General features: G+C 35.1%; 1 protein-coding gene across 19 annotated transcripts in view; it reads left to right on the top strand.

Moving 5' to 3' along the window:
- Positions 1 to 12,754, top strand: part of NRXN1 (neurexin 1) — a 1,211,037-nt gene that overhangs the window by 843,723 nt on the left and 354,560 nt on the right. For all 19 annotated transcript variants that reach the window (XM_040224802.1, XM_040224806.1, XM_040224800.1 and 16 more), the window contains one exon: positions 9,849 to 10,030. In XM_040224802.1, coding sequence (XP_040080736.1) covers positions 9,849 to 10,030 — 182 coding nt within the window. The remainder of the gene's footprint in view (positions 1 to 9,848; positions 10,031 to 12,754) is intronic.

Here is a 12,754-nt window from a genome sequence, read left to right as displayed (position 1 = left end):
AGCTCCAATACTTTGATTACCTGATCCAAAGAGCCAACTCATTGGAAAAGACTCTGATGCTGGGAAAGATTGGAGACAGGAGGAGATTGGGGTATTATGAATTTATTATTGATATAGGGGCCTCAAAGTAGTTCAGAATAACCACATCCAGTTTTGTGTTCAGGAATGAATTCTGCTTTTAAGGGCAGGAAATGGTGTCAGGAAAGGGCACAAAAGCTGTCAGGCCTATCTGGTATGGAATAAAAGTAATTATAGTATTAATGATAAAGATTTGGCTTCTGCATCTCTGTTCAGCATTTTGGAAGCATTGAACAAGCCAAAGCTGAGATGACTTCTGAGGCAGGATGCTGGCAATAAAGATTTCCAAAGGCTCCACGCCTTTTAAAGTTCAGGCTAGACACTGAAAATGTCAGAATATGAACGAATCATTTCTGCTAAGTGCCATTTCAGAAACTTTGAGTCTACCAAAACCAGACCAAGGAAACATCATTAGAAAAACCTCTAGAGATGACTGAAGTGACACCTTGACTTGTGAATTTTAGCTTCTTTATCTAAACAAGAAGCAGTCATTTAGTCTTAGCTCTTAATTGTGCATTAGGAATAGAGTCGGGTACAGTCCCCAAGAATCTTTGTAAGATTAAGAAGCCATTTGATTCCTCTGGGCCTCTATTTTGTCATTTGTAAAAGGAAAGTTTCCCTTTGTCTTCTCCAAGAGCACTTTAGCATTAAGTCTGTGTTCATGTCAGTTGTTTTTACCCTGTGATGTTTTTTACACCATGATTCTAGTAAATTCTTAACTCTGAAAGCCATTTTGACAATTAATTTATGAAAAGTAAACTGAAGTCCATCACTAGGCATTTGCAACCTTTACTTACTGGCTAATAATGTAAAGAATTTATTAGGAACATTCACAGCTTATTATATGTTTTTTAAAATGAGAGTTTTCTTAAGGGAGCAGAAGGTATGATTTTTTTTCCCTCCTTCCTTGCTGCCTGTAGTCCTAATGCAAATTGATTACTGAATTACTTGTCAGAGACTTTTTAATAAAGTTCACTTACTGCTTGAGGGAGTCTAGTTTCAGAAGGAAAGACATAAACCTTTGATGTTCTTAGGGTTATTGGTTGTGAGATTGCTTTGCTTAGTTTTATTTTTAACTCTAGATCACTTTGCTATCTTTATGATTTTTTTTTTTCTAATTTGATTGGCAGAAGGTCTACCATTTACTTGTTTTTCTTCTCAGCCAGATAACTTAGATGCCGGGAGCCTTTTAAAAGATTCCAAGACTTTGAATTTGATCTCGGAACAAGCTTGTCTCTCTGGGCAGTTAAAACTATTCAACTCAATTCTTCCTGGAGGGAGTATTTTCTACATAGCATGTTTAGAGAGGGAAATAATGAGTAATTTCTAAGGAAAGTATATTGCAAAAAAAACACGAAATGAAGTATTACTTGTTGGTTGCTGTATAAATTTAGTAATAATATTCACTAAACATTATTTCAAGTGAATATTTGAAATAGTTATATGACTTTGATCTGAAAAGAAAATATAGATATAATTGTTCTTGTTAATAATTTTTCTGCTGTTTTTATTGTTACCATTAATCAGTGCCTTTAACATTGTCTTCTTTTCTAAGATTGTTAAACAAAAAATCCAGCATAGATAATGATGTGGCTGAATACCATTTTCCTGATATCTCTCATAAACTCTTGTCCTGATATTTATCTCTAATTCACAGATCCTTCCTGTTTGGGGAAAAGGGCTGTATGTTTTCAGGTTTATATTCCTAGCTCCTTTCACATATTAGACAACCAAGAGATAGGTCAGCTTGGGAATGTTTCTTATTTTGATTAATTTCCTTATAAGATAGAGAAAGAGAATGACTTATTTAAATGACTACATTTGACATCAGTGGCTATTTACGTAGTCTCAACTTTGCACACCATTCATGTTGCATGTATGTTAACACTGCCTTTTTGATTGTGCAGTGCGCAGTCTGTGCAGCTTTTTGTGATATCCCTGAACAAATATCTAGGATATGAACAAGGTAGATCAGCCCTGAATCCACTTGAGAATTATTTCATTTATTAAGAAGAGTGCACTTGTTTTTCCAAAGATTGAATACTTTTTTCCATATAGCATATTCTTTCCATAAATGTCAAAATATGAAAATGTCAAATACCAAAATGAAAACTATATATGATACACTTATACATATATTATCCTTTCCAAGATCACAGGAATATAGAATTTTTATTACAGAAAAATACAGTATATTTATTTTAAAAGGCTTTTATTAGAGAAAAGTTTTGGGCCAAATAGGCAAAGGGGAAACTTCACTACTTTGTCATTGAAGTGCACAGTTGCTATTGAAATTACCTTTAAGAGAAGTGATTACTAAGCATATAGAAGTCATGATAGTTTTTTGCTATTCCATTTTCTTGAGTTTTAACTTGTTTAAAATTTCTTATAGAATAAAATTCCCTGGTGGCTCAGACAGTAAAGAATCTGCTTACAATGCAGGAGACCCAGGTTCGATCCCTGGGTCAGGATGACCCCATGGAGAAGGAAATGGCCACCCACTCCAGTATTCCTGCCTGGGAAATCCCATGGACAGCAGAACCTGGCAAGCTACAGTCCATGGGGTCACAATGAGTTGGACACAACTGAGCAACTAACAAGCTCAAGCCATTTTTCTTTTTAAAATGGTACCTTGACTGGACCCACGCTAAAACTCATATGGTCTGGCTTAGTGGCAATGATTCTTTTCTTTCACGACTCATAGGTCTGCTGTGGAGTTTGAGTGGTTCAGGCTTGTCTGATCCCATTGAAACTTTGGGAGACATTAGTTTTTAATGCCTGATGAGTCCTCATGGACCCTGAGAATCTAACTCCTGATTTCATGGGGCTCAAGAATCTTTGAGAAAAAGTTTGAACCAAGTTCATGATGAGTTTTTAATGAAGCCCTGTGTGTGTGTGTGTGTATGTGTGTGTGTGTGTGTGTGTGTGTGTGTGTAGTGAGTCAATACAATGACACGCTAACAAAATTTTTGAAGCAGGGTGCTCAGTTTTGTCAGCTTACATTCAATTTAATAGATGTTCAAAAAACTTTTTTTTAATTCAATAAATGTCCTTAATTCCCAAGGTCTAGGGTTCTGATGGACCTTGCAGTGTGCCATATCAATGCTCCTTCTATCTGAAATGTCATCATGAGTTACTTTCTTAAGGCTTTGGTTCTTTGGGAATTATCTAAACTCTTGTTTACTTTCTTTTCTTTGCTCTGATTCAGGCTACGAGGCCAGTATCTAAGCCATTTCAGTGACATGTCATGTTTCTTGCCCTGTTTTTCATTGAAGACTTACCTGCTCTTTTTCTCAAAGATGTATGGGTAAAAACCTTGTCTTATTTTCTAGTCTCTTTAGCTAGTTGTAATGTATTTGTTATTTCTACCAAGTCTGCATCTTCCATCAGGAGTCTCAAATTGTGATATATATAGTCTTTAGTTTCCTTTCTTTCCTAACGTTTTTTCATCCTTAGATCTGTAGCATTGAGGGCTGTCTCTTATTCTCAATATTGGTAATTTGTGTTATTACTTTTTAGATTTAGAGTTGATTACATATTATAGGTAGAAACTCCTGTTACTCTGATTCCAGTCATCTCTCCTAATATAGTGCCCACCTTTCCTGATTTTTAAGGCTCTTATATGAAATTTTAAGAGTTAGGAATTTATAGTGCTCACAACTTAATTCTTTGTGATCTTGCAAAGAATTTACATTAATGTAGACAGAAATTGTTGCTTTAGAATACAAGTAAGATTGTTCAGATTTATTCATCTATTTGTTTTACAAGTTTTAGACCTATTTTTTTAATACAAGGTGGTCTTCTTATTGTTTTTGTTTTCTGTGAACTTTATTCAGAATAATGGCTCCATATAGGTAGAAATTGTTTAAGAAATTGATATTAAGCAACAGTCTTGACAAGATTGTAGGAGAAATAAAAGCTCCCCTTATTTATAACTGTTTTACTTTAAATTTCCATCTGACTGCCTGGCAGAGTTTCACTGGAAAAAAGTGTTATGTCCCTGTTACATTTAATAGAATCATAATGGCCTGAATATTTCATGTTGGTTACATGATGACATTGAAAGAATTATAGGCTTTCAGAAAAGGACATTTTATTCATATACTTATGTTATGAGTTAGAAGCTAATCTATTCTGAAGTTAATTATATTATTGTTCATGTTCCAAGGATCCAAGGCAACCAATAATCAAGCAGAACTGTACATGCTGATTGGTTTTCTTCTTCAGAAAGGTTCAGTCTGTTGGAGGGAGTGTATTAGCACTTGCAGAAATAAGGCTAACGTAGAGATGGTTGGAAAGAAAAAGGAGGGGAGAGACCCTTGATGTAAATAGATATTAAGTAAAAATCTAAAAATACATTTATTATAACATCACAGGCAGTTCAAACATTAGAAGTAAGAGCGCATGTATAATTTTTACAGACGTTTATTGCAGTGTAAAGTATGTTGACACTACTAAATTTGTATCTGGTTAAGCCAGCTTTGTTAATGAATTTAGAATGAGTAATATAGACTTACTCTATAGCTTAAATGTGAGGATTGCTGAAAACCACTTTAAGTTTGAGTCACCTATACATTTAGTGATGTGATGGATGTCAGGATTAATTTTCAATAAATCCATTATTAGTCATGGCACTGATGTGCTAGTGCTTGCCATATAGAAACACGCATAAATAAGAAATGTACCACATTCCTCCAAGTTCTTCTCTGTGTTGATAAAACTCTTGGAACTGTGATTAAGATGTACTGTTGCTGTGCATTGAATTTACTTATATAATAAAGTAAAACATGTTCCTATAAAGTAAAATTTTTAAAAATGTAGCTAAATGGCAGTTCATCTTGCATAGCTTCCTCCTTTAACAAAGCGAATTTTTGTGTCGTGCTATAAATCTTACCATGCTAGATGTTTTATGGCAATGAACTAATATTTTTTTTTCTCATGAAAATGATGCAATTTAATATCCTTCCCTTTGTCAGCTATGAGTAAATGTAAATAATAATGGACTGGGTTTATGTGACAAAAGTGCTAATCTAAGGAATAAAATACTAAAAAGTGTAATAAAAACCAGGATGTAGGAAAGCCATTTCTTAAAAGGCATTTGGTTTGACACAATTTTGAAATGAATCAAACATTTCTAAAGACTCTTAAAACAACAATGTTTCAATGTTGGTTATTTAAAATTGTCAACATACATATCTTCCCTAGTGGCTCAGATGGTAAAGAATCTGCCTGCAATGTGGAGAGCTGGGTTCAATCCCTACGATGAGAAGATCCCCTGGAGAAGGGTACGGCTACCCACTCCAGTATTCTGGCCTGGAGAATTCCATGAACTGTCGCAAAGAAGTCCATGGGGCTTGCAAAGAGTCAGACACAACTGAGCGACTTCACTTCATTTCAATACACACATGGGGCTTCCCTGATAACTTAGTGGGTAGAGAATCTGCCTGCAATGCAGAGACACAAGAGGAGCGAGGTCGATCCCTGGGTTAGGAAGTTCCCCTGGAGAAGGAAATGGCAACTCACTCCAGTTTTCTTGCCTGAAAAATCCCATGGACAGAGGAGCCTGGCGGGTTACAGTCCAAAGGGTCGCAAAGAGTCAGATGCTACTGAGCACACACCCACAGCAGAGCACACGCACGCATACATTATCCATTCTCTTTAAAGTGTATTGAGTATTTACCATATGCCAGGAATTGGACCGAGGTTTTACTGTGCGATGTTTCATTTATTCCTGACAGAAACTCTATGAGGCAGTGTTAATATGCCCAAGGATAGGAAACCCAAGAATTAAAGAGAATAAAAACAGTCAATGTCAGGAACTGGTAAATGATACAGTTGGAATTCGCACCCAGGTCTGTCTGAGTCCAAAACTTCTTAATTTCTGATCTCTTCTGCTACAGTATACCTCATATCCTTGGTTCAGAAAGATGCATGTTAAATGAAGTAGGTTTTGACATGTTAGTCGACTATATTTTATTGCGGGAGTATGCTCATATTTTTAAGGTCACCAAAATAGAGTATAATGTAATTTTCTATCTTGATGAAAGGAGGACGTTAAGAACGTAGATTCTTGAGAACATAGAGTTTGATGCAAAGTGGGTTTTTTGTTTTGTTTTGTTTTGTTTTAAACCAAGATGCTTATAGAGGAATGTGTAGAGAGTTGTGTTGGGAGCGGGGCATCTGAGTCTCTCACTTATTATAGAATTGTGCTGATGAGTACATTACAATGCACTATTGTGCATATAGAAGAAAAAAAGGATAGAGATTGATTTTCAGATATATCTGAGGAAAGAGGGCGCTAGAAATAATTGCATATTTGGCACATGGTAGTACACTTGTTTCTGCTTGGTTTTGGCAAAACTTGAAAAATTAGAAAGTCACTATAAGGAAGACAGAGTAGCTACTGGCATGCTAGTTGCCTAGGCTTAACACTTATTGGAAAATTTTGAAATATGAGATAAAATCAAATCTTGAGTAATGATATTTGCATTTATCTTACTGAAAATATAAACCTTTAAATTATTATCCTCAAGTTCTGCAACTGAGCAACTGGAAACTTTCATAGTTCCACAAGTTTGGGAAGTGTACCCTAAACTAAATGTTAATCTACATACATTAAATGTTCTGTCATTTCACATTTACATGTTATTTATTTTTTTCTTTCTTTAAAAGCATTGTGAGGTGAAAGGACAGTCTACGATCCTGAGGTGCAAATGTCACTTTATGGATATGAGACATTCGAATATGAGAGCAGTTGGCCTTGATAAATTCAGACTGACATATCCAATTAACTTTTTCTTGACAGTCTTGTTATGGTAACAGAAACATTTCTGTTAAAAAAAAATACAGGAGTAGAATCTGGATACTAGATTTCTACTAGCTCTTCCAAGTTTGCAACTTTAGTTAACAAGTTAATCCTTATGACTGAATTTTCTCAGATGTGTTGTGGGAGTAATGCTTGCCCTACTTCCCATACAGAAGTAAAGAGAAAATGAAAAAAAATTGTTGTGAAAGTGGTTTTTAATGTTAAAAATGATCATATAATGTATGATATTGTTGCTTTGCCAGACTCCCTTATTCTGATGATTCTGGAAAACATCTGAGTCCTTAGATTTGTTTTATATTGTTAAGTAACATCTCTACTTGAATATTTTTAATTTGCAATATATAGTCATTAGAGGACAAAGTTAATTAAAAGAGAAAAATAAAATCAATTAAGTACTATAACAGAGGCCACCAACACATTCTCTTTTTAAAGAAACTTTTACTTTTGTATGTTCTTGTCCTGTTTTTATCAATGTAGGATTTTCAGAAGCATTTAATACTTAATCATTTGTAATAGTTACCAAGAAGAAGAATATTTATCAAATTGTGCTTGCTTGTTAATATTGTGGTAAAAAATCCTCTGATGATGTATAACATAAATGGGCCTAGAAGGCTCTGGCATTTCTGATATACAAATATGTATATCCTTCCTGTATCTTCTTTATTTGCACACTGATTAGTACATTTCAGACATAACTTACATATTCTCACATGAGAGAGACAGAGAAACTGCTTTCATACATTAGTACTCAAGAAAATGAATAGTCCCTCTACCACTGCAGTTTAACAAGATTTTGTTTTGTTTCTTTTATACAGTATTATCCTGATATGTTTCTTGGGTCAGATCTACACACCAAGGCCTATTTAATCAATCAGGCACATCAGGCATATTGTAGGGTTCTTTGGAGTTTCTCAAGGACCTATGAAAAAGTTTCGGACAGAATGCCAAGAGTAATTGACCCCAAAATATAAAAAGAGGAAAAAAATTATATCATCACCTATTTAATTAAATGTATATAAATGTGACACTAAGTCAACTTTATTAAATTGATAAATTTGGTTCACAGAAATTTATTTATTTATTTTTGGTTCATAGAAATTTAATGTGGGCTTCCCAGGTGGTGCAGTGGTAAAGAATCTGCCTGCCAGTGCAGGAGACCAGGGTTCAATCCCTGGTTGGGAAGATCCCCAGGAGGAGGAAATGGCAACCCACTCCAGTATTCTTGCCTGGAGAATTCCTTGGACAGAGGAGCCTGGCGGGCTATAGTCTATGGGGTCATAAATGACTGAGCATGCATGCACGCACATAGAAAATAAGACTTCATATCCCATCAGTGCTTTGGGGCTTCCCTGGTGGCTCAGATGGTAAAGAATCTACCTGCAAACCCTGGGCTGGGAATCCTCTGGAGAAGGGCATGGTTACCCACTCCAGTATTCTTGCCTGGAGAACTCCTTGGACAAAGGAGCCTGGCGGGTTGCAAAGAGTCAGATATGACTGAGCGACTTACATTCACTCATAGGTTGTCTGTTATAGTTGTTTTCCCAGAGCCCACAGCTCAAACCCACAGTTAAGGGTATGTTCTGTGTGTACCGTTTTGGAGAAGGAAATGGCAACTGACTCTAGTATTCTTGCCTGCAAAATTCTATGGACAGAGGAGCCATGTCATTGGGATTGTAGAGTCGTCCACCGCTGAGCAACTGAGCAATATGTAGATACCTTGAAAATATACAGCTGTATACTCAACTTTTAATAAACCCTTATTCTTGGTAGAAGCTATATTTCCATACACTCAAGATACTTTGAGGCCAAATTTTGATATTTAATCTTATTGCTTCCCTTACCATATTGGCACATAGTAGGTATACAATAAATATATACTAACATCTTTTGTTATTGGAAAGCTACACTCCCTTCTATAAATTATACCTTAAAGTCTATTCTTGGGATAATAAAAGAAATATTTCTCTGGTCCCATTTAGTATGGAGGAAGATTCATTCTCCTTTATGTATATCTTTACATGTCTCTTCCAAAATTTCTGACTCAATTAATTTTATTGCATTAAATGAGGTGGATATCTGTGCTACAATGAAATAGGACTTTAACACATTGGATGTTTAGGAGACTCATTTGAACAAAGCTCTTTTTAAAGCAAGATGGATACTTTACTGATATCACCATCATAAAGTAAAGTTTGAACACTTAGCAAATGAGGCTATGCCATTATTCTCATCGTTGTAAGTCCAGCATTTGCTTTGGGAAAAAATGGATCTTTTTATGCAGCTGGATAGTTTGACAGCTAGTAGATATCGTGTGTTATGTAAGACCTGACATCTATGGATGGGATCTATTATCTGTATTTTCTTGACATGACTATTGGTCTTATGGCCGTTCATCCATTAGTTATCATCTGTCATATGTGAACAGGCCCTCTCTTCATAAAAGTTGATTTGTAGCACGCTTGCAATTTGCTTTGCTGTGCTGTATGACCCTGTCACACCTACACGCAGCTCTTGTTTCAGACACAAGTTAATACATGTTTCTGCTCCTTTTTGAAGCAGCCAAAGTCAATGTTTTCTACTATATTATTTTTTTCTAACTGGCAGAGAGAAAGAAAACCCCATTACATTGCATGCTTGTCCAACTCTGTGGAAAAGCAGTAATCTCTCGTTTGTTCTGAAACACCTGCTGGTAGATTTAATGAGTGTATTAAAAATGAAGCTGCCTTGATATTAAAAAAAAAACTTTAACATGTATGATTATAATCTGTTATTTGCTTATTCACTTTGCCATAGGTTTTTGGTTTCTGTTCTTATTATTTTATTTTATTTATTTATGATTGCCATGCTGTAAATTTAATACTTTACTAATATGTCAACATAATAATACATAGGAAAGTATGCCCTGATATATTTGGACTAATTGGTTTTGGTTTTTGTTTTCCAGCTGGGACAACGTATATCTTTAGCAAAGGTGGTGGACAAATCACGTATAAGTGGCCTCCTAATGACCGGCCAAGTACACGAGCAGACAGACTGGCCATAGGGTTTAGTACTGTTCAGAAAGAAGCTGTATTGGTGCGAGTGGACAGTTCTTCTGGCCTGGGTGACTACCTAGAGCTGCATATAGTAAGTACTTCTAAAATAAAGATTCTGCTTTTAGCTTTTACTGCTAGCTTTTTGTAAGTAACATATAACTCTGCTTTTTGGACATTTCCCTCCCCCTGCCCCACCACAGCAACTAGTGCTTTATTACAGAAAGCATAAATATACTCTAGGGGTAATAAGGCCTGATAGCTATTACTGTTTTTAAAAATGTTTTTGACTATTTTTTTTTCAAGTGTGAATTCCTCTCAATTTTATGTCCAGAAAGAATTACTCTTTGTGTGTTTTTAGTAACTTTAGGCAGGTTTGCTAAATTTGTAGAAATATGATAGTCCAGTAGACATTATTCCATCTGGCTGGAAGCATGAGGTTGTAATTCTGGTAACATCAACAGATTTGGATCCAGTGTCCTTATTTCTTTTCTCACTTGAGAAAAGAATTGTCTAAAGTTACATGCAATGGGCGGAGGAAGTGAATCAGCAAAGGTATCTGGAGATATAAAAGAAAAAGGCAGAAAGATTACCTCTATGCCATCTTATACTCCTTTTGATATGTACACATCAAGAAAATGCAATGGATTCTTGCCATTTATATCCTGGGACCAGAAATTTTCACAAGAATTTAATTAGCTCTTAGTGAATGTCAAATAATAGTTAGTGAATGAAAAGCTTTTCTATTCAAGTTTTAAAGTTGTCATAACTGACTATTGCTTGGGGACTCTTCCTTATATCTCTGCATTCAGAGAATTACTAATTTGTTTGGTTTCAATTCTTTATCTTCTTATGTCCTCACAATATTTTCAAAGAACCATGTGGTCTTTTATCAATAAGAAATAGTCATATTTTATTGATGTATCAAAATAACACCCATAGTAAATTATCATACATTCAAAAACCCTAGAGGGTTATCATTATAGTTCTAAATAAACTATCTTCTGGAAAATGTAGAAGCATATAAACCTCTTCATCCCTCTTTCTGTTCTTGAGGTTTAATTTATCTCTTCTGCCTTATGTGATCACATAAATTTATTTTATTTAGGTTTTATTTATCCTGCAAGTTCTTCTGTTACCCGCACCAGTGTCTCAGAAGATCTCTAATTAGGTCAACATGTTCTTTCAGTCCTGCCTTCAGGGTTTCATCCTAAAATGATTAGGAAAACCACCAAATACCAAAATACATTATCACAGATTTGCAGGGTCTTAATTTTCAAAGTTCTATTTATTTATTAATCTTCGTTTTCCGCTATACGTCTAGAATTTCCAATAAGCTGAATAGGGTTTACAACTGACCATGAAAGCTGAATTCATTGCTAATATTGGGGGGAAAAAAAGAAAACAAAATAAAACAAAAAACCCCTCTCAACACAATGATTATTGAATCATCGTAGATTTTCAATTCAAAATAAAGTTGTCAAAATGAGAATCCGTGAAAAATTATTTTAGCTGCCTTTCTGCAAATATCTAACAATCAGTATCGAAGGCATCTGGATTTTTATAGCATCATAAATAAGTGATCAGCTGAGATAACTAATGCAGTAAGGAATCTTGCTGTTTAGAGTCATCTCAACTTTCCAAATGCATTTGCTCCATTCTGATTTAAGAGACTTGCTACTTTGAAAATAAATAAATAAAAAAGAAAGCAAGAGGTTTTCCTCCTGAAATAAATTACATATTGATCCATAACCAATTACACATTTACTCTGAGAAAAGTTTCTACACTGATCACTCTCACATCATAAGGGGTTTTGTTATTGAATTACTCAAATCACTGTTTGTTTTATGGTCAGAGGGTTTTAGTCGACAACAATGTGTATTTCTTTCCAGTTTTGATCAACTGTGGCCTTAGAGTCCCTTTATATGTAAAAGGTTGACTTTAGGTGTCCATGCCCGCTCAGAACCTTTCTACATTTCTTTATTGGCCATAGATTTCTGATAGATGTCCTGTGAGGCCCTCTTCATTCTGAATCTCTTCTCTTGGTCTTATCTGACTGTCCGCTTTGGACCCACGTCTTTGTTTCAAACACCCTTCTTCTTGGATTTGCTATATTCAGACCCTGTCTTAATCCTAGTCTGTCTTTGACTAGGAAGTTGAAAATGGATGTTAGTTCCCTGGGATTAGCAAACACCATTGGTAATCAGCCCTAGTCACTCCTTTATCAACTACTAGGACCCAGTCTTAGTCCAGATCTGGCCAACTAAAACTTTCTATTTCCCCCTCCTTTTCTCTTGTTCCCGACAAACAATGATCAGCCATTAGTGATTCAGCAAGTTGCTTACATGGAAATAAGTTACTTTTTTTCAACGTTTCCAACATACAAATAAAATTAAGCCCGTGGTTTTCTTTTCACTTCTGAAGTTTACTTTTAACTCTTTCCCATAATGTTGGGTACATGGAAGAGGAAGAGGAAGAGGAGTTTTATATACATTTATATATATATATATATATATATTTTTTTTTTTTTTTTTAAGAAGAAAAAAGAGAGAGAGAGTAAAAGAGAGGGATGGAAGACAGGAACAGGAGGGAAAATTAAGTGGGAAAGAACCAAAGTTGATGCCCATGGCTGATAGAAGCAGAAGTATTCTTAATGATGGTACTTAGATTTGGGAGTATTCAAGGAATATTTTATCAAATGGTTTACATGCCTTTGAATTTATCCTGATTTTTACCAAATCATTTCTTCTGTTTCTTTCAGAATTGAAGTATAAAATGAAAACAGTAATTGCAGAAAGATTATTACCATTGTTTGAT

Source organism: Oryx dammah, unplaced genomic scaffold (genome assembly GCF_014754425.2).
Source record: "Oryx dammah isolate SB20612 unplaced genomic scaffold, SCBI_Odam_1.1 HiC_scaffold_25, whole genome shotgun sequence".
NCBI lineage: Eukaryota > Metazoa > Chordata > Mammalia > Artiodactyla > Bovidae > Oryx > Oryx dammah.
Note: the sequence above shows the minus strand (reverse complement) of the source record. Positions and strands in the feature narration are given on the sequence as shown.